We start from the raw sequence: 23,852 nt of genomic DNA on the forward strand, positions 1-23,852 counted from the left end.
TCGGCCAGTCAGCCAGGTGCTGATAGTTGTCAATGACTACAAGCCTTTAGGATATAATGTTATATGTTGTACTTTACACAAAATACACAAAATAAACTTTATAAAAATATACTGTAATGTGCAAAAAATGAACACACATCATCAACTATATATATATATACATATATATATATATATAGATATATATATAGATATATAGATATATATATAGATATATATATATATATATATAATATAATATATATATATATATATATATATATATATATATATATATATATATATATATAATATATATATATATATATATATATATATATATATATATATATATATATGAAGCATGGGTATATCCTCCAGGTCTAAAAAATAAAGCCAACTGATGTCTGAAAATAAAATAATCTAAAATAAATCTAATGGCTACCAAGGAGCAACTTTCAGCTGGAAAAAAGTCCACATGTACAGTACAGAGACTTATTGCTTAATTTATTACTTCAGTAAACACTTTCCTGATGTTTTTATTAACTCAGTTGCAAGTTTCCTAATTTAATATAAAATGACATTCATTTTGTAAATGACGGTCCCCTTTAGAGTAAAATAGAAAATAAAACAGGGCATGCTTTACAGCACTGACAAGTACAGCCATGTCTGGTCTTTAAAAAAGGACACACACAGCCAAGATGCTGAAGCTCAAGGCTTCAGAACCGATCTTCACAAACAAATAGGTGACGTCATGGGGGCTACATCCATCTCTTAGATACAGTCAGTGAATCAAGGCAAATATTTCTGCTGGAGATACTATCCAGAGTACCAAACATGAACATGCAATCTTGTCTAAAAGAAAGTTCTCAAGTTCACTTGACTAACTGATTATCAGCCGATGAGACCGCCTCCTTGAAAGTAGACGTTTTGGCAGTTTTGCTCCTCATCTGGAGCATTCAGGCGTTTCTTAAGACATTGCCACAATCTTCTCAGGGGCGGAAGTCTCAGCAAATTCCCCCCAAACTCAGGCCATGCAAAGGTTGGAGAAATTGCAAAAAATGTCAGACCGCACAGGCCTCAGTTAGCATATTAATTGTTAATGAAAGTACCCTTTGAAAAAGACTGAACAAGTATGGCTTTGTTTGGAAGGGTTGCAAAGACAAAGCTTCTTCTTTCTAACAAGAATGTGGAGTCAAGCTTAGGTTTGCAAAGTTGCATCTCAATAAATCCCAAGACTTCTGGAAAAATGCCTTTCAGACAGATGAGACAAAACAAGATGTCTGACCATTTTTGGCAAAAAACAAACCACCCATACCAAATGTCAAGCATGGTGGTGGAGGAGTGATGATTGGGAACGGTCTGCAACCAAAGACGGGACAGCTTGTAGTCACCGAGTCGATCGTGAACTTCTTTCGATACCAAAGTACTATAGGGTCAATTGTGAGGTCTGTCTCATAACTATAGCTTGGTCCAAACTGAGTCATGCGACAGGACAATGATCCCAAACACACCCGAAAATCTTAAACAGAATAGGCCCAGCAAAGTCCAAACCTCATCCTTATTGAAAAACTGTGGTGGGACCTTAAGAGGGCTGTGCATAAATGAATGCCCTCAATAAACTGAAACCAGAATTCCTTGTGACTGTATCTATCCATCTGAAGAATCCTCAACAAAGGTACTGCTCAGTCCCGTTTGAGCAGCATTTCCTAAGAACCAAAGTGCACAGCTGTTTTTCTTAAACTGAAATCATATTTTTGCGGCCAGTTTATTAGGGATTTGTATTCTCTGTATTCTGCATTCAGAGGAAACCTTTGAACTTGGAGATGAGTGCCACAAAGAGGATAACGAAGTCAGAGTGATGATGTACTGAAACACTGTCGGTTTGGCTAATTCTAAGGAATGTTTTGACAATAACAAAATATATCATGAAGTATGTCGCAGTCGCACAGTTTATGATTTAACAGTGGAGCTCACCACATTATACCACAGAAAGATCGATATGTTTTTGATCATATTTAGAGAGCAAACAGTTGAGTAACTGTGAGTCAGGGGCCCACACTTGTACTTCTCTAACCTACACATCAGTATTGGACCTGTGTGAATGTTAGACACTGAGAATGAAGCTAATGGATTGTGTTTATCAATAGATCTTCTCTACACTCTGTAATCTAATGGTCCTAGAGTATCATCAGGGTAATGTTAAATGTGAAAGAACAGCTGAAATTCAAGTTTAAACTCTTGTCAGTCTAAGGTCACACCAAGGCCTCCATGAGTCATCTTTAAAACAGCAGTTTTAAAGATGATCTACAGAGCAGACACTGCATAGCATGTGTCTGTGTATTTATCCTGTCAAACGAAACTCTAATAATCCCAGCAAGTAACTCTATGAGCCTTTCAATCATGAGCCAAGACGATGTTTACACTCGATATCTCTCCAAAGGTTCTGTAGTAGCAGGCTTGAGCAAGCAAGCGTGTTCAAAGTGTGTGTGTATTTATGTGCGTGTGTTTGCTTTTTATATATATATACATACATATACATATATATATTGTATACATATAATGGATACAAGATAAGTGCTGCTAGGACTAGATGCAGACAGTTAGTACTATGCAAAAAACATGATGGATTCAGCCAGTATTAGTTTTGATATGATGAGCCAATTAACTGACAGGAAATGTGCCAAATGTCTTAAAGGTAACATCCTTTTTAGTTCTACCTACCAGACAACAAAGTGGGTAAATGTATTGCCTTAAACATTTGCATTCATATAAACACTTGGCTAATAAATCCAGGTATTAAAGGCATAAGCATGCTTCTCCATTTGTTTTTCAGGGTGCTTTTCCAGCCTTCAAGGCAACTACTAGCCAAACTTGCAGGGACTTGAATCTAACCTAATCCATCATATTGTCTTACTATCATCTTAGTTACAATACCATTGCACATGGTAATGCTGTTGGAATGACTTCCACAATGACATCAGTTCCATTAAAACAAAGCAGGAGCATTTTTCATCCACTAATTAAAAAAAATATATCTCCATTTAACTCATGTGTCACTCTTACACACAGTAAATAAAAGTTACGGCAGGTGTTGACAGGGCATACCTGGGCTAAATTAATGGCCATCTACACAAAGCTCAAGTCTCAGGAGGCATAAGGAGCTGACAGTAATAAGAAATCTATAGGGGCCTCACAGCCTGACAAAGATGCTGCAGGCTAGAGTACTATTATCAACACACATGTGCACGCACACACAGACAATGAAGACTTGCTCCTACAAAGGGCTAATCAAATGGCAAGGTCCGTAAATCTCGCTAAGACACAGGTATGCAGATGCTCTCAGACTGGCTAGGTCTTGCAAGCAGCAATAGACAACTGGGCCTGGAAAAATGTGTGATGACAGTGGTCTAATGTACCCAAAAGTAATAATGATCAAAATGTTGGAATTCATTAGGTGGGAGGATAAAGTAAAAATTGATTAAAAAAAAGAGTGTGTGTTTAAATGTCTTACAATGATATGTGTGTTTATCATGATTGTCATGTGCACACAAGTCAGTGTGTGACTCCACTGCAGCTCAGCAGGTCAAGTGTGTGGCATTAACGCCGTCGCGTTTAGGGATTTTAGGACCAGCGGGACCACCCATGTTAGAAATGGTACGGTTAGTTGTGATCAAAGCATCCACCAGTTCAGCAGTGGTGGTCTGGGAATGTACAATGAGATCATAAAGCATTATGGAGAAGAGGAGAAATACCTAAACTTTTCTTCCACAATAAAACTGCTCTCCAGCCTACCAAGTACTGGTAGCTGGATTTGCCAGATTTAAAATGTTACTGAAAAGTGCCAAGGGCAGTCTAAAATGTTTTCTTACTGTAAAAGAGAGAATAAAAGCTTTACGGTATACTGTTTGTCCTTTGTCCCTGTGCCCTGAATTTATTCTGTCTTTCTTAAACCAGCTTCATCACAACTCCGCCATTCTTTGCACCAAATGGTTGCACGAACATTTTAACAGCCATCATCAAGATGATTCCTGACAGTAGCCTCTTTCATGGTGGCCGACACAGACACGAGCCCTCGTGAATAACTCTCACATCCACAGCAATATAAAAACAGATAAAAAAATAATAAAATAACCAACAGAACACTTCTAAATGAGCAATGACTGTCATTAATGTTCCCATGAATCATAGTTTTTACAAAAAAAATGGTGCATTACTGTTCAAATTTTCCTTTGTTTTTTAAGTAGTTTGAAAGCTTCGCAGACGAGTTAGCCAGACAAACTATAAACCATGCAGGGGTACATCTGTCTAATGTAATATTCTGAATCCAAGAAAGTGACCAAGGGGTGTGCCTTTTTCACTAAATGTTCTCATCAGTAATGCAAATTGTTTCCCTTACATATGAAAGATCCCTGGTTCGAGACCAGGAGAAGGGACTGGAAGAAAGTGTATTCCATGTGCTGTTCCCAAGCCTGGATAAATGGTATGAGTGTGAGAAATGAGAATCTCACTATACTGTTTAGTATTACTAAAAGAAAATTCAAGCATAAGACAAATAATATAAGAGTTAAGGTTTTAAAAACTTGCTTTTATGAGCATCTTTAGGGTATTTATAAGTTGAAAATCACATCAGTTGCAATCTTGGAGTCTAATTAGAACCAAAAGCATCCTCAGCCAAGTAAATCTCATTAAAAGCACCTCCACACTGAGTGCAGTTCACTCCTGCCCAGAGTCTGACTGCATCAGAGCAGAAAGCTCCAAAGAAAAGGTTAAAATCAGTACATGTATGAGCTGTAGTGGGGAGTACCTTTCCATCCCGTCGTCTTTGACCTTGTACATGCAACCCCAATAAATCCAGCAATAGGCATCCCAGGAGCAAGTACCAGCCAATATGGTAGGGCATGACTGCAGGAGACGCTGCGGGTCTGTCTGCACTTGAGCTCAGCTCCGATTGTAAACAAAGGCAGACCTCTGCACAGAAGGCTGATCCAGCTCCCAGGAGACACACCCACACACCTATTGGGTATTGGGTACACACTCACCACCCAACCATACAGGTTATATAAATAATACATCTAATCTGGCTCATGAAGAGACTAGCACAGCCAATTAGCCCTCAGGGTGGCCTGGGTAATTGTTGAGAAAAGATGAACTACTAGTGACAGTAACAACTGCAATGTGGGTCCAATTTGAACGTTAAACTCTTGTGAATAATAAATATGTTCTATTCTCTCACCCACAAAATGTCAGAGCAGGCAACGGCTGTTCTAAACATATTAAATCCACAACATCCAAATTGCCAGCTCTTAACTAACCAAGACTGAGGTTGTGAGTGAACTTCTGATCGCAGCAAGCTATTGGCACTAAACTCTAACCGCAACATCACGGGCAACTGAAAATCTGCTTGAATGAATGCAGTGACTGCTCGTTCCAACCGAGCAAAGCGGGATGAAGGAAAACAGGGATAAGGAAGATGTGAGGGAATCCCCACTGCTTTTGCACATGGTTGGAGGCATGCACAATAGAAAAAAAACCTCCGGTGGAATTAGAGGAGGGGAAGCCACAGTTCCCAGATTCAGTGAAATAACCACAGCTGAGAGAACTTGTGAGGGGAAATATTCACTGTGGATTCTCTGAGGTTGGCTTGATTTACATTTATTGTGTTGATGCAGAGAGGAGACCCCCTCTGCATTAAAGTCAAAAAGAGCAGGGCACCTCAGTGTCACTGAAAGCATTACTTCATGTCTATTAGGACCAAAAGGCGAGGTGGTCTAGGATAAACAGCGATATAAATAAACAAGAGCAGGGGGAGGTTGATTCAGGGTGAACAGAACCTCTGTGGATGCTTTTGAACTGCGGGGCAGATGTGCAGGCTAGGGGGGAAATCAGTGATCTCTTTTTAATTTTAAACTACTTCCCGGCACATCTTCTTCTTCGCCACATAATGGCTTCCAGAGGTCTCTTGTGTCTGCACTGAAAACGCAATTTTTATTGAACTTTAACAGCTGGGACTTGAATCACAGGTATTTTTGCCCTCGTGAAAGCTAATGCGCTGATGTAGCACTCGTATAACAAGTTTTCATCACCTAGCATGTAACCATTTATCTTCACAGCCTAGATGCCCTGTTCTAAATTACAGATGTGGAGAGGAAAATTATCAGTACGAGCATGTCGGGGCTTCTCATGTGGAGAAAACGTTTCTGCGCTGCTTAGCGACACAGGGAAAGAAGTGGCTACGGAAACATTTCTTCAATCCTCTGTTTCCATCTCCTCCCTCACTTTCATCCAAGCATCTCTGCTTCCTTTTGTACTTCACGGTTTGACTTGTCTGTAATTATTTTATATTGGAAACAGTTATAAATCTTGCTACGCAGATGAAAATTTATTGCTGGATGTATGCTGACGTGCATAACAGAAAAGCTTGACAGCATGCAGGGCCATCGAGTTGACATAAAAACAAAGAAATGTCAATCAGATACACAGAGCATGCTTCCTCATCCTCGCTCTCTAATTAGGCAATATTTGAAAATAGCAAATGTTGCATGCCCTTCACTGAGCCTTTGATGTATCAACAGAAAACAACAGAAAAGCATGCCTTTAGCGCCAAAATCGATCCCACCAGATGATTGTTTTAATATCAATCTTTATTTTATTATGTTGTCTTGAGGAAAATAACTTTTTTTCTCTTCCAACATATTTGCACTGCAGTGTATCAACAGTTTGGTTGAAGAGACCTCAGTCTTGGAGAGCTTGGACAGATCTCAAAGTGTTTTGTAAAACAGATTTTATTGACCTTTTGAAGATATGGCTTCAAGTAAATCCTAATGAAGCGATAACTGAACACAAGGGTGAAAAAAAGAGGGAAGCTACCATATGAACAGTATTGGTTGAAACCTCAGAGGAGTTTCTCAGAGTTTCTCAGATGGCAGCTTGTAACTGACTCAAATGTGAATTCCATAAACTCCTTGGTTAAAATGCCTACCTATCATTTCAAAAGAAGATTTAAATTAATGCATTATTAGGAGCTTGCCTACTTTAAATGACACATATATGCCAAAAGCAACAGCAGACTAGCAGACTGCCAGTTTTGCATTTGCTGTTTTTAGTGACTAAACTGGAGCTCCTAACCATCCTCCTGCTGTAAGGGCCAATTATATCCTCATTAATGTAATCATGTGACAAACATCACAGCTTGTTTTGTAGTTAATTGTGCGAACAGCCTGTGAAAAAGAAGTTTTGCTGAGTAGATTTCTAGTATTTTTTTTAACATGTTACTTTGCACTTATTAACAAGTATCTGCCTCATGCGTGATGCATCCGCCGGTTTGCATATTCAGTTTTCTATGCAACCTCACTATTGCTAACTAGTAACTTAAAACATGTTTTATTTTTGATGTTTTCACGATGGCCATTGGCGGCACATGCCAAAACCGATTCCACCCTTTGTAGCGCAGCTTGCTTTGTCATGTATCTCGGGATTTTTGCAACCTGACGCGCAGCCAGCGTGGGCAGGTTGAAGACACAAGACTATGAGTGCAGGAATTACTGTAACATCTGTCAAGATTTCCTTTCTATTTCAGCTTCTTTTACTCTCAAGTGGCAACATGTATCACTCAGCAGGAGATTGCAATAAGTTGAGGGCACCCCAGCCACCAGTGCAAATGGTGACTGGCTGTGGTGAGGTCACAGTTGACATGTGACACAACTAATATCTAGAACCGCATTACGTGCGGTCTATTAGGGTGAAGATGATAAAGGAACGTGAAGTATTCTGGCATGAGAAGATGTTGACTTTCGCAATAATGTGATATGAGAGGAATGTTTTGCAAAAAGGATTTTTTCTTTGTTTGTTAACCCATTAAGCCCTGTAGCCTATTGAACACATGGTTAAACATACAGACTTTTTAATTATACACATTTCACATCTGAAACTGCACTCCCAATTTAGTCAGTCACTGACTATCTCTTACCACTTATTACCATGCTTACCAATCAAGAAATGACAAAAAAAACTGTGAAAATTGAAATTTTATGCATTTTAAGCATGAGAACCAGTGGTTCTCAGGTGTTTTCTGCAAGGAATCACTTCCAGGGAGGTGAAAAAAGTTAATGCAGCTGCATGACAGAATCAGCAACAGGATCGCTTTCAAATTCCAAAAATATAAATTCAGTTTAGTTATACTGTATATTTTCCCTTCTAAATGAAGCCTGCAGTAGCTCCGCTAAAGAGGCCTCTAGGATAGAAGAGATCAATGATCATTACCAAACTTTCTGTCCATACAAGTGCACAAACACACACTACAATAGCAATAACCTCCATAATCATTGAAGAAGTATCTCATGTCCTCATAGGGTTGAATCCAGGCTAACCTGACCATCTTACGGTCTCTCCAGACCAGCTGGATGACCCGGTCTTAGCACTTGTCCTCAGCCAAGGGTCAGGTGTTAAATGACGGGAAAAGGGAGTTAAGTTGCTCCATATGTAAATACGACAGAAAATCTATGTTAACACATCTGTTCCATCCAAAATATATTTTCATTTATCACCCTAAAATGGGTAATTCATTAAGAGTCACACTCCTCAATGCTAAGGCTGACATCAAAAATGACACCTCACGTAAAGCAAGCCATTCTCGCCAGATTAAGCGAGTCATGGAAAAGTGTCAGAATGACGAATCATTTTTCCCAAACCTCTTTGCTTTTGTCTCAGTGGGACAGTTAAAAGCCATTGTTTGACAAGCTTTATGAAAGGGGACTTCTCTAGAGACCCTAACGGAAACACTTGGAAGGGACAAGACATGGAACAGGGAACATTAACGCCATAGGTGTGTGTGTGTTTCCCTGTCTGTCTCTGACACTGTTAGGAATCGTGTGTAAGCAGTGCTGTAACTATAAAACCCCTTCAACAAACTGGATTCAGTTGCCTGGTGACATTCAACATAGAAAAACAATCAAATGCAAGCTTTGTCATGCTCTCCAGCACTCCCTCCTTCTTCCCCCCCTCTTTTGGAAAACATGCCTTTTGCACATGGAAAGAAATCTGAACACATGCCTTCTAGCAGACTATAACGTTGGGAAGCTAATATGTTGATTACTCCAACAATTGATCAGTTGTTTAACCGTGTGGTTCTCTAACTTTTTGCGGGCAGGGAACCCCCACATGCTGAAACATTTTCAGGGACTTCTGTGTAATACTAACATCGATACAGCTTGTTTGGGATTAGCAACTTTTGGGTTCTTCTGGACTGAAATATTTATCCATGTTCATGAGCTAGCTGACTCACGAGTCAGGTGACACAGCAGCAGGAACAGTTTGAGAAATTAGCTACATATGCCACAAGTTTCCATTGGCCCAAAGATAAAGTGGGAGAAAGTAAGGAAAGGGAAAAAGATTCACAGCTTTCTCGTTTTATTATCTGTACATGGACTAATAGCACAGCTTGAACGGATTTTGATGACTACTTCTTTATCCCAATAAAAGTCAGCCAACAATATAAAACAGCCCTTGAAATGTGCCACAGTACATATCGATGACTTAACATTAAATGTCTTGTACAAGGAAAACTCTGACATGAGTGATTATGTAAAATAGGTGAAAAACAATAATTTGAGAAGCTGTAAATGACCAAGAGAATTTGCAAAACAAAGTAACTCTGACTAATACGGGACAAGTTAATTATAAGTTCAAAGTGGTCAGATTACACTCAGGTTAGCGCTGACTTTGTAATTACATGTTTAGCTAAGGCCCCTGACCTCCAGTGCCATTTAAAATCTTTGTGCACATTTGAGGTGCTGCACATTAACTGGTTGAAAGCCATGTCTCTAAAGAGAGTACCTGTCAAGGGGGGCCCAGAAGGGACATTCATCAAATCAGGAAACCCCAACAAAGAGGCCCAGCAGTCAGAAATGTTAGGTTTCAAAGACGACAGCAGCAGACCTCAACAAAAGAGAAATAGGTCTTGTTAATGTGTTGCTATATTTACTTTCTTTAGAAATTTTTTTTTTTTTTTAAAGAAGGGAAGAGGGACCAGAAGAGAGCCAGAGGCAGCTTTACCACCGCAAGCATGGTTTGCATGGCTGTAATGAGAGACAGACAGCAGAAAAAACAATTATATCCTTATTCACCGATTTATTGTTACCTACATGATAAGCTGTGATCATCACTCACTTTCACTTGTAGCTAAGTACAGCTATTTAGTTGCCCAACAATACCATGCAAAAATTCCAAAAGCGAAAACAAAACAAACAGCAACAAAAACAAAAAACCAAAAACTCAAAGATACAAAGACTTAAACAGATAGAAGAGGACAGAGACATGGAAAACGGAAAGACGGAATCAGACGCAGTAAAAAACTGAAAACAGAAACAGATGAACAGACAGAGAGATAATTACATGAGAAAATGTGATGCAGCCATATGAAGAAGATTTCAGTGACTATTAAGACGAATCTGGGGCAGCTTGTTCCTGCAAAAAAACCCAAAAAGTCCCAACAACACAAAACAGCAGGAGAGGTCTCGGTCATGTACATCATCAAAAAGGAATCCCAATGCCATCCTGATGTAGAAACGTCTGCCTGGCGTGGCTAGCGTGGCACGGCATGGTCTGTTTTTTTTTTTTTTCTTTCTTAGATATTCAAGGTTGTAGTAGCTTTTCTGGCTAGACACTACTGCATTTTTAAAGAGAAACAGACCCTCACTGATTATTTAAGGTATTTTTTGTATACACAAAAATGTAAATTCAAACCAGCTTTGTTTTTCCTTTGTTTCGAAACATATGTCGCCCTCTCTGTTTTCTTCATATGGTGATTCCAGAAACACTCTACGAGCGCCAGTATATGCATTTAAAGAACTGTATTGTGTTTGATCCATTTGCGTGAACAATAGTATGTAATCGCAACAAATGTGTATGCACATTTTGGCATCCTAAGGCTGATGTGGGATGTGCTGATGAGATTAAAACATTCATCATCACTGACGTGAGTTTAAACACTGAGAAATCTTAAGTAGAAACAAATGAATCGGCTGGTACAGACAGTACGGCGGTTTTATTTGATAAGCAATCAATATTGCAATTAATGTTAACAGTACATTTTCACATCTAATCACCTTTTAATCACTGCATGGCGAAAAACATATGATGTCTGTGTCTGGCCGTGAACTGATCATTACATGTGTGCTCACACTCATCACCAACAGTGATTCAACATTCAGTCTACCTGGCCTGTCCTCAAAATTGTTACCAAAGACGAGGAAAATGAAGTTCCTCAAATGGCCACTTGAGGCTGATTCTACAAGCAAGTTAATCCCCAATATTTACATGTCGTAGTGCTCAACTTTACAGCAGAAATAATCAACTCTACAGCCTGGTACTACACCAGGTTAATTTTACACTTCCTAAATACTAAAGGCTGATTTAAGTAATAGATGAGTGCCAACTAGCAAACTATCTGTCAGCTAGGCTTCACCTTTTGGAGTATTTTTTAATGCAATGATTTCACAGAAAGGTTTGGACTGCTGTGCACTTAACACCACTTAACTTTTTACTTAGCACGAATTAGCAGCTATCTATCTCTGTCCATACATTTTGTAAATGCACGTTACTAAACAAGTGGTACAATGTTCACTGCTACATGATTTCTCATTATTTCATCCAAATATGGTCACTTCTGGCTCATAAAACTAAGGCAACAGCATACAGAGAGTATAAAATATAGACCTAGCTTCCAAGTTGGAAAAGTGAAGCAAACATGGGGGGAAAAAAGTCTTAAATCTGTATTTTCTTGCTGCTGCCAGCAGAAGGCGACTCCTCTAGTTACGAGAAGATATTTATATGAGAAAACCAGCCTTTGGCTACCTTGATCCATGGCATCATTAAGCATTTTCCTGGTGACTCTTCCCAGCTTCTGGAATACGTTGAATAAAACATTATGGCTATGTTCATTGGCTAACTTGTCAGTGACAAGTAGTTAGCCAGGGAAAATCTGGTTTTCTCAGTTATTTCATCAGATCCAAACTTTGCTTGTCAGATGTAGTTTAACAAGACCAAGATTGCCTCAATGAAAACCCCTCAAAGCTTCAAAACTCAAAGCTTCATAAAATGCAAATCCACAAACCGGTGAGGGATTTCTTGGTGACCATATCAATATTTCACATACAGCCTATAGTTTGAGCAGTAAGCAGTAAGGAAACAGAACAATGTGAGAGATAGTGTTTAGATATTATTTATATGAACAGCAGAGAAACTTTACAGCATACCAACAGATCATTCAAAAGCTAATTTACTGGAAATAATCAGGTGACTACTTTAACAGCAGGTAGAAATCACTTTTTCACACTTCAAATTACTAGTCTGCCTCTTATCAGTGACTATTCTGTCAAGCTTCTTCACCTCTGCACATAGAAGATGGATGGGGCTCCCTGGCTCCACCCACCTCGGCACGTGTAATGTTTTTCTGCACAAAAGTTGACAGTTTCAGTTCGGTCCTGATGCTCAGAAAACAATACTCCGATTTTAATCCAGATGGGCTGCTGATTACACATAGTATGGGAAGCAGCTGTGCTGATTATTACTTTATTTTAAATATTCAAAATAAAACCACTAATCCAATCCCAAACTGCATTTGGTAAAGATCAAAGAAATGAGCCATTGCTACAATTTATCAAAGCAGACTTTTAGCGTCAGTGAAGGAATGAAGCCTCTTGCAGGCCACAACAAAGGCCAGTGAGCAGACACACACAGTGTCTCACAGATCAAGCACTTAAACACACATATGCAGCGCACACAACCACACAATGTGAAGTGGACCAGTCAGCCAAAGACAGAAGGTGGGACTGCTGGATGAGGCCTCTGACGCCTGAGGCTCAGCACAGCATGACTAATTAATGACAGACTGTTGCAGACTGATGGACTGTTGGTTTCACAGACACAGACACTAATGGCAAAAAAAGAACCAAAAATGTAAACCAGATCAGTGGTTGGTGTATATATACACCGGTTATAAGCTGCCCATAGTCTGTCACTACAGCACTGAGCCACAGCTGTGAAACCAGGTAACTGCACTTTTTCACTGTTTCTAACATGTGAAATAAAAGTGAATTTCTGGTTAACAATTAACACTTAAGACACCCAATATTCTACTTACAGTTCGGCCAAAGCTCAAAAAAGACTTGTCCTTTGGATCCCCCAGCAGGTTCTCCAGGTCATTTGAGGACAACAGTATATTCTGTGTGGAAACAGAGGCAACAATTTCTAAATAAAAAACCACAATCAAAGACTGTTCAAGCCTGCACTGATGAACAACCAAACACTCAAGAGTTGTTAAATTCACCAGACTGGATCAAAACCACAGGAGTCAGTGCAGTTTTTATTTTAAATCCTCTGGTGATCTTTCATATTGCTTATATTAAATTATACAGCAGTGCCTGCTGTCAGTGAATTAACTGCAGGAGCCTGCGTGTTTGTGTTGTGGGCTTCAAAAGACATGGATGGCTTCACCTTAAATACCTCAGTGACATGTTTGAGGGCTGCTGTGTATACAAGTCAAAAGAAAATGTTCCTGATTTAATTTCTTTTGCCGTTTCTTTAAATCATCTTTCCTCACCTGCAGCGGGTTGTTGGTGCGTGGTAAGCGGGGAGGCTTGAGGGCAGTGACACTGCAGAGGGGTGGGTGGTGGCTACAGTGCTGCTGGGCAGCATCTGGATCTCCCATCAGGAAGGCCAGCTGTTGAAGATGACCCTGCACAGAGAAATTAAAGACACTGTGAGCAACCAAACATGCAGTCTGAAGACACAACGTCAAAAAAGTAAATGTCTCTTCATGTCCTGCTTGTTATCCCCGTGAAATATCAGTTTGGATAGCCTGACATACTAGAAGTTTAACTTAATTTACCTATAACTGAACTGTGGTGATATTAAGTTGCAATATTTGAAACAACAAAATCAAAATATTTTAATATTCAATTTCAAAAAAACTTTTCCTCATCTATGTTACATGTAGTGTAGAAAGCTTTTAAGGGAATCTGAGAAGCCTAAATTTCCCATGCCAAGTTCTAGCTCACTTCTACAGAGGAACATTATTAAGGATCCTAACTGGAAGCATTACAAACTGGAATGGGATGTCCATGACTAAATACCAGGAGGCACTGAAACTGCCCAGAAGATCACCAACACCCATCTACTGAGCATCAGTGATACTGGTTAGGTAAGACATCTGCAGAGAGCCTGAGGCATACTAAAAATCAACAGTCACCCCTGATGCTATCCAGCAAAGCATACAGAAGCTTCTACTGCCAAACGGCCAGACACTAGAACATACTCCACCATATTTATGTATTCCTTTAAAATGTTGTCAAAAGAAACTTTACATCTGCAGTTTTAATTATACAATCTTGTATTGCATAAATATTCAGCAGCACTTCGATAACTACACCTGAACATGTAGCAACAACCTGCTTTGTGATAAATTTTAGTCAGATGAACGTGAGAACTTCTACATCTCTGCTGCATTTTATAGTCTCGGGAGTGGAAGTTGTCACTTAAATATCACAGCATTTTAAAAAGATGATAACAGTGCATTTCATGACATTTTACAGAGTAACAAAAAAGTAATGTAAAGAGTAATGTAACTATTTTTTTTCTCCAGGGTACAAGTAATGAATTCCACTGCTTTTAAAAAAAAAGTAACAAGTAATGTTAAGGACCCCAATACTGAATGTGAAGATAATGAAACCCAGATGAACAGACAAAAGTCGTCAGGTGAACACACACGCGCAAACACACGCTTACAGACACACACACACACACACACACACACACACACACACACGCGCGTGCACACAAACAGAGGGTTTACTGCAGATCATGCATTCCACTGCAGTTCCCAGGGTCCTTTTCCAGTGAATCTCCGTCAAGCCAAGCAAGAAAAACAAATCATGAGCAAACCTATGTTAATAAGAATGTGATGGTAGGTGAGAGCATGCCTCTGTGTTTGTGTGAGTGCAGCATGGCATAAGTTTCGCTGTTTAGGAGATAGATGCCCATGACTTTGAGACTTACTGAACCTAAAGTAAGTGAAACCATACATGAATGTTTACAATACATGTAGAAATTACATTACTTATGCAAATTTCTTGTTGTTTATCCAAATGAAAGCAATGAAGTCCAGGTCCATTTTGGAAAAAGTAAAATGCATTTTAACAAGCTATTTGTTCTCAGCTGCTTACAGAGGAAAAGTAAGAGACACACAGTCTGTAAGGACTTTAAGGAAAATCCATCTGAGAAATGTTATGTTTTATTTAACACAGACCTTTGTTACTGTATATAAAGAGATCGTTTTAGAGATTTTTCATGTCCTCTGAAGAAGAACCAAATCTCAAGTACCTCTGTTAGAAAAATCCCATAATGACCTTGAAATAGACAGGGGATCAAACAACACATGTCTGCTAAACAGTTGCATCTGCAGTACATTTTCATGAAGGACAAATATTTCTATTAATGTAATTGGTGATTGAAATATACAACAGACTTTTCTGCAAAACCAAATGCAGCTGTCACTCCTGGATCTTTACATGTAGCCTAAAGTATGCAGCGTGTGCATAACTGAAGCAATCGTGTACAAGTAATCAAATCCATTTTAAGAGCACACACTTTAGCACTTAGCAAATCACAGATCATTTTGTTTATTTACAGCACAAAGCAAAGCAAAGCACCCAGAAATTCCTGTTTCAACATGCCACACATTTTGCCTCTCTTTAAAATCATTTTTTTATGAGAACCTAATCCAGAAAGAACAAAATTATTCTGAGAAGCTCTTCTCATGCTGCACTGGATGGCAGTAATAGTTGCATATAAGTGCAGAGTTCATTAGTATATGGTTTCACTGTGTCGACCACAAAAGATTGTCCAGAGATAAGACTGTCAGCACCTCAGGGATCAGTAAAACTCTGCTGCCGTGGGATAGATGGATGGAAAATCCATTTTAATTGTTGCTAAAAACAAATCCAGATGCTGCCTCTATAACGCTCGTCCTCACCCCCACTGTGATGCAGTCACTGCCTGCTCTGATCCTCAAGCTATATCCACAAAGCTTGTTATAGCAACTAATATCCACAATGCATTATGGGCCATCGAAATGCTCTTGAGATGCTCACATAAAAGTTTAAGGAACCATCAATGTCACATTTAATAATACAATTCTTAGGAGAAGCCCAGCAGGTGAATGAAAATAAGGAAGCACAGATTAGCGGGGAAAAGAAACAAAACACAAAAAAGGTATCAGGAAAACAATTAAAACCAAAGATCAAAGACTGAACAGAGGCACACAGCCTAAATGAACACCAGGGAGAAGGATAATAAGACACAGGTTAACTAAATCGAGACAATAAAAAAAACACAAAAAACAAAACTAAGGAAAGTTAAAAACACAGAAGCCCACTTGAAAAAATAACCTTCGAAATGGTTAACTGGTTAACTGAAAGAGGTCAAAATCAGAGAGCACACAGGAAGATGCAGACATACACAGAAAGCAGAAAAGGCCACAGAACGTTTTAGCAAAACAAAAGCTAAAGTGGAAATAAAAAAAACAATGAAACCATCATAGAAGCTATCACCAAAAAAACAACAGTGTGACGATGAACAGATCTCCTGAAGATTTGGTTTGGATATCTGTCAAGCGAGCTTCCCATCAATGACTAATACCATTGATTAATTACCAGAACAAGTCCACATGTTTCTGGATCAATTGCATACATCCAGATGCTGAATCCATCCATTTTAGTCTGTTTTGGATGCATGAAACACATTAAAATAAATGCAAAAACAAAACATGAACAGTACATGCTTAACTCAATATGCAAGTATGTCTACAGACAGATTCTCTGCTTAAAATCAAAAACATGGTTTCCAAGCATCTTTGGGTCTGTGATGAAAAGATACATGGGTGGAATGTGTGCTCCTTCCTTTGCTGTTTACTTGTAGAAGGATGAATAGGAATGCATGACTTTTCAAAGTAAAAGAAAATCAACTGGATATCACACACATGGCCATCTGTTTGGAAATAGTTGCTTTAATCTGTTCGTTGCATAACAATGTTGTTATTCATATGAAGTGCAATAAGAACAATAATAAAACAAATAAATAAAATGTTTTAAATCTAAACAGGACCAATCATACCGGATATTGTCAGGGTCTATGTACAATAAACAGAGATTTCAGGGCTGAAGCCCCTTCTTTTTTTCATCAGTCAAAAAGTTGCAGAGCCACTTACTTCAAATGGAGTTTCAAAGCTCTCAATAGTTCCTCCAACCATGAGCAGGCCGTCGGTGCTGATCCCCATGCCGTAGTAAACCCAGTCCACACTCTCCAGCAGAGAGCAGTCCACATAGAGTGCGAGCCGCTTGGCAGCCACACTGATAGCCACATGGTGCCACTTTCCATCAGACAAACCACTGACCGGGAACCTGACAGAGAGACACGCAGGTCATTAGTTTTGTGTCTTAAAGTTCTTGTGCGAATGTGACAAAGCAGTTCAAAAAATGCTTTGGGCACTGTGATCATAGTAAGATAACTTTGTGTTCACATCTGGGTGCCGTCTAAATCTCAAGGACTCCACACATTCTGCCTTCTTTCATCAGGCTCAGCCAAACAAACAAACAAACAGAATGAGCTCTTGTGCTCTGAGAAGGTTTAATCATGTCTCTCAGTGTGGGCATGTGTGGACGTCCTGTGACAGCACATAAAAAAATCAGTTACAATACTCAAATTAAATTTGGCTGATCTCCCCTTTAAGGTCAGCTCCTTGTAGACTTAGTCTAGTTCCAGCTAGTACTTCCTGAAAGTCAGATCCAACCACTTGTATGTCCGCTCTGTGATTTAACCAAAGACCTCAAACATTCACAGAATCAAACAGGTCAACTTGATCTCTGGATCTAGCCAAACTCTAATAGTAGAAACCTGACAGACATGCAGCTTTCTGTTAAAAAAGCTGAAATAAAATCATTCATGTGCAAACAGTACAAGATAACTACAGTATCTGTGTATGTCTATCTTTTGGCCCATTTCTGTATGCTGTCTTGCACTGATGTATTGCTTCAAGCTTTGTGTTTCTTTTAGAGGAGAAACCTGCCAAGAGTTACCTAATAAATCTTTTCTCCAACGAGACAGCCAAAAGCAGTCATCTTCAAATAGAAACACAGGCTGCAGACAAATATACCTCCACAGAGTTCTCCTTCGTCTAACCAACAAATTTGCATACAATTCTGCTACGAAGCAGGAACGGGCATGAGCTGTTCTCCAATACCTGAAACCTCAACATCTGGAGTTTTTCAGTGATGGGTACAGAAACCATGCACTCACTTAGCGGTATCTTGCTGGCGGACTTTGAGCAATTTTACTTAATCACTTCTGAATAATTTCTTTTATCTGCCAAAGAGGTTTCAAGGGACTCGACACATAAATAATTTATACTCAGTTTTAGGGCTGCACAATAAATCATTGCACCATCGAAGATGTGATGTGCACAACAGTCACATCACAGGACGTGCAATGTCAAGTATGGCAAATTAGCTTGAACATATCAGGCTACAGTTTGATTTTTTTTCTCAAGGAAAACTTGCATGGTTCTCTTTTGCCATGACTCATCCAAAACAGGAGACTGTATGATAGAAGATTATTCACGCCAACTATAGAGTTTTTGGATTGACATGAACTTCACTTATATAACAGTTTATTTAGTGAGTGAAACGCAGGCGTGTGTGTACAGAGCAATGAGCATGGAAGAGAGAAAAAACAGAAAAGGGAGATTTGACTGCCAAAAAGAACGGACTGAAAAGGTGAGCCAATTTATTTATCTAATCAGAGACAGGGCCGGACTTGATCAGATAGAGAGAAAAGTGGCTTGTTGTGCTGGTATCTTTTAGTGTCAGCAATCTCAGTTCCCTTCCTATTTGCCAGTCTGCCCCTTTCCCACCGACAAACTGCAATCCAGGGCAGGTGAGTCACTGCAGCCCTCTCAGTCCTTGATTAGAGAGGAGGCCAGAGAAAGGCTATTGATTACAGGTCTGCAATGAACCTGCACCTTTCAGTAGTGTTCTGTGCACTATTCTCCTCGCAGTGCCAAAGCACCTCAGATGTACTTCCAAGGACGTGAGCCATAATGACAGACCCTCCCGCTGCAAGCACAGAAAGGCTTCTTCATCAGTGATTGCACTACGGAAACCAATTTTGTAGAAATAAAATTCAACAAATGATTGTTGACGCTCATTCCATAAGAATTCAAAGACACTTTTGGGTTGTTTTTTTTCTTCTTTTATTTTGAATTTCTATGCCCTTTATGGATGGGTGCATTTATTCCAGATGGTGCCATTTAGAGACCACTAATGGAAATTATTTGATTTTATATTGCCCATATTGTACAGCCCTACTTACTTTCCAAACAATCTGGGTGGAGAAAAAAAGAAATCAAGAAGTGGACTCACTCATAGTGTCTCTGCTGCGTTCCTATGAAGATGATGGCATGAGCACTGATCCGCAGCTGCAGCATGACATGATTGTCGGGGCTGAGCATAGTGAAGACACTTCGTTCTTCCTTCTGAGGACTTCGCAACTGTACCAGCAAACTGAACTCATCTGCAAACCTAAACACAAACATATCACTTAGCCATATAATTGGTACTCAAAGCATAAAGAATACAGCTAAGTCCTCTTTAATAAGTTGCATGTGTGGGCACAAATTGTACTATAAACACCAGTGGATAGAAACATGTTGCTAATTATAATGTCACACGATACAAATAAACAGAAAACTCACAGGAGGACTGGAAAAAAGTCCATTATGATTTTTTTTTCCTAACTTTACCTTCAACAAGAGCAAGATAGAGCAGGAAAAAGTGAGAGACGAAGAAGACATTTTACCCATCGATGAAGATCTGTCTCAGAGGGAGGGCCAAGGTGGAGTACTGTCCCACCTGCAGGACTGGACACTTGCTCTCACCCACAGTCATGGAGGCATTACTGCTGTTTGTGATATGAAAAGAAAGCTCCTGCAGGATGTTCACCTCATCTGTTGGGAGACAATAAAGAAAATGCTCATCACCTAAAGTAATGATTCTCAAGATGTTTTAATAATGCACCTGGTTGGCAGGGAAGCAACTCTTGCCCACTGCTTTATACCCGCTTCATTTTGATTTCTGTTGTTACTGATAAGAAGGCCCAAGTTTCAAAGTGCACTGCTGTATTTGACCAGAAATTCTGCCTGTACCACATCAGTCAAAACAAAACTGCAGTAATTTAGTTTTGTTGGTGTGGCTCTGTTCTCACGGCTCCCCAAAAGCAGCAAAAGAATCGCCTCACAACAGAGCAGGCATCAGTGACAACGGGGATGGCACTGAATAAGTCAGAAATAACTTGAATAGCATGAAATGTTGGAACTAGAGCACTTGAGGGGAGGTGGGTTGTAAAACAGCTTGCAGAGGCAGCCGTAACTGTTGGAGGCTAACACATGTTATAGCCCACCCTAAAGGAAACTCGGCTGTGCATTCCTGCAGAATATAAAATGTGACTTGCTGAATTTACTTTTTAAAGTCAATCAACTATATTTCAAGTATTTTAACAATTACAATACTGTGCATAAGTCTTGAATCCACTGATTCCTTATATTTTGCTACTGAAATGGGAAAAAGGTGTAACAATTTCTTCAAACCTCTGCAACTGTTTGGTATATTAGGCAAAAACAGAGCCTTTATAATTCTAAAGAGTCAATATTTAGTATGACCACTTTAACACAGCCTATTCTCTTAGTACAGAGTAGTAGTCTTCACAAATAGTTCTCCAGGCTTCTTAAAGGTCATTCAAAGCTCTTCTTTGGACGTTGGCTGCCTTTTGTTCTGTTCTCTGTCAATATAATCCTATACTGCTACAGTAATGTTGATGTCCGTGCTCTGGGGAGACCAATCAATGACTGACAGTCTCACGTGGTGGGATAAATGCTGAAAACTGAAGTTGTTGACAATCAGACGCTTTCCAGATAGATTTTGATCCAACATGAAATACTGGGTGCATTTCTTTGAATTCATAATTTAATACATTTTGATTTGGATCTCCAACACTACTGGTGGAAATGTAGCCCCAAAAATGACTCATCACTCCATCAAACCTTTTGCCACATGATTTTCAGTCCAGATCTTGTGTAATTTGGCATACCTCAGCCGTTTCTCCCCGTTCCCTTTTCTTGAGTAGATGGATGGCTGTCAAAAAGCCATCCATCCACAGAGACCATTTCTGATGAAGCTACAGATCTTTGGGGATCACCTTATCTTTGACATTTTTCAACTAAATACTACTGCTCAAGGCAACTTTAAAAAATATACAAGAAAGTCTGGCTACGTGGAAGCAAAACATAAAGAAATGAGGGGTTTTGCACAGTACTGTACTTTACCTATCTATGCCTAATCAGCAAGGTGTGCTGCAGTAACTTCTTATCGTTTTCATCACACTAGCATGCACCTGTACCTGTAAACAAAAACATTTGTTACCTTCCTTAATAAGCCCATCTATACAAAACCAGGCCCATAACAAAATCCTCTTTTCAGCTTAATGTGGAAGAATTTGGCCTGCACAGGGCTTTGAGCTCAACCCCACCCAACACCCTTGAGATGAAGGCTCAAGTGTCCACACACTTTTGGCCATGTAATATAAGTGTTTCAAGATTAACGCATCCAGGTGGCGACCATGTGTGTTGTAGGCGCACCAAATCATTCAGTCTGCTAGAACTTAAGAGAAACCTTAGCATGCTGTGAACACACCACTCACTGTTGGCATTACTAAAAAGCGGAAAACCACTTGCGGTGCTGTTGCCTTTTAACGCTGCAGAGGGCTGTTACATATTTTAACCTGTTTTTTTTTTTCTTTTTCTCTTTTTGCTGCCTTACAGTGCTAAACAGTGTTTTACCCCTCCCCCATTGGCTTATTTTCCATCATTAGATAGACATTACCACATGTGAGCAGGTAAAGTGCCATTCGTCACGACTTGCCCACAGGTCAAAGAACTGCTTTCAGAGGATTATGAACGCAGCTTTTGATCATATTTGGAGAAACTGAGTCACCGTTCTTAAGAAGACTGGCATTGTTGTATGGTGGCCACACACTCACCTGGGAGCTCACCGAGATCCCGCTAAACCAAAATGCCAATGTCATTACATAAGGTGCAAGACTAAGATTAATTATACGAACAGAGTAGGAGTATTTGAGCATGATGTGAGAGAAAAAAATCTAACTAAAGATCACTGTGTGAGTGATTTACATGAGCACACAACAGCAAGGGTGATTTAGACTTTTTTTGAAGATACATAATTATTCCAGCAGAATAAACTAAACTATTTTTAATTGATAAATCTGTGTCTGTCAGTCCCATCGTAGACCCACAGGCTCTGTCCCGCTGGCAGCAGAGCCACACAAATCACCGCTCGACAAGTGCAGCGTGATCACACTCTTCTGCTCGGAGGAAATACAATCATGACAGACCCAGTGTCACATCAGTAATTTCAACATAAAATCACATAGAAGTAAAGAAGGCAGAAAGAACGAAAACAGGCAGCTGGTGCAAGCATTTTACTTTGATAACCAAGTGAACAGATACACTCATCGACCCCTTTGTTTCTAATGAGCCAGTTCCTTGGAAGTTACTTGGAAAACAAAGTCAAGACGACCTGCTGAAGTTCAAAGTGAGCATCAGAATGGGGAAGAAAGGTGATGTAAGTGACTTTGAATGTGGTCTGGTTGCTGGTGCCAGATGGGCTGGTCTGAGTACTTCAGAAACTGCTGATCTCCTGTGATTTTCCCACACAACCATCTCTGGGGTTTACAAATAATGGTCTAAAAAGGAAAAGGTATCCAGTGAGTGGCAGTTCTCCGAGTGAAAATGCTTTGTTAATGCAGAGGTCAGAGGTCAGAGGACAATGGCCAGACTGCTTTGAGTTGAATGAGTCCTTTGGCTGAACACCCACCTAAGGACCAAACAGTGAGTTTCAATGAAATGCTCTGTAATAACGAAAACTTAGAAAAGACAGGGAGTGAGCAAAAGAACAGTAGTAGTGGAGTGATATAAGACCACCTGTTTGACCTTTTAAGTGTCCAACAGCTCCTCTACCTGAGGCATAAATCTGCAAGTCATGCAGGGTTGCTTAGACTGGAGAACAGTAAGTAACAAAAGTCAGTGCAGGATGAGATGAATGTATGCTGACCTTAATCCAACACTCATTATGTTTCAGTCCATCTGATGTCATCAGGTTGCACCTCAGAATGTTCAAGAACTCAGCGATGCAGTGATCCTGATCTGGGAGGAGAACCCCCGGGACACCATTCATTGTCTCATTATGGGCATGCCCCAACTTCAGGCATGTATACAAGCACGTGGGGACTGCACAAAGGAATGAGCAACACTTTGAGTTGCTGCAGTGAAACTTCAGCAAAATGGACTAGCCTGCTGCCTCATTTCTCCACTTTGACTTTTGGGTGTCTTTGAATTCAGCCCTTTCCAGGTTGATAATTTTCATGTCTATCAAACAATGTGGAATCCTTTCATTCCCAACACATTACCCAGTCTATATCAGTATAGATATCGCACATGATCTTTTTCCTTTTGAGAACTGATGTGTTTTCCTTTTATTCTTTTGAGCAGTGTATTCCTCAAGTATAAAAAGGTATAATTAACCATAAAACAATTCTACCTTTAAAAATAACAACACTATAACCCAGATGGCACAGTCAAGACTGTGGCATCGATGATGTTACAATGTCATTCTTCCATAATAATGTAATCACATGTACCTTTAAACATGTCACAGGAGATCAGCAGTTTGTGGTTAATTATTAGGAAAACC

General features: G+C 39.6%; 1 protein-coding gene across 1 annotated transcript in view; it reads right to left on the bottom strand.

The window, feature by feature from the left end:
• Nucleotides 1-23,852, bottom strand: part of LOC109194272 (collagen alpha-1(I) chain) — a 99,879-nt gene that overhangs the window by 45,449 nt on the left and 30,578 nt on the right. The window contains exons 2-6 of the mRNA XM_019354425.2: nt 19,888-20,035; nt 19,452-19,610; nt 17,243-17,435; nt 13,580-13,714; nt 13,121-13,201 (exon numbers count right to left, since the gene is read on the bottom strand). Of these exons, the coding sequence (XP_019209970.1) occupies nt 13,121-13,201; nt 13,580-13,714; nt 17,243-17,435; nt 19,452-19,610; nt 19,888-20,035 (716 nt within the window). The remainder of the gene's footprint in view (nt 1-13,120; nt 13,202-13,579; nt 13,715-17,242; nt 17,436-19,451; nt 19,611-19,887; nt 20,036-23,852) is intronic.

Source organism: Oreochromis niloticus, linkage group LG7 (assembly GCF_001858045.2).
Source record: "Oreochromis niloticus isolate F11D_XX linkage group LG7, O_niloticus_UMD_NMBU, whole genome shotgun sequence".
Lineage (NCBI taxonomy): Eukaryota > Metazoa > Chordata > Actinopteri > Cichliformes > Cichlidae > Oreochromis > Oreochromis niloticus.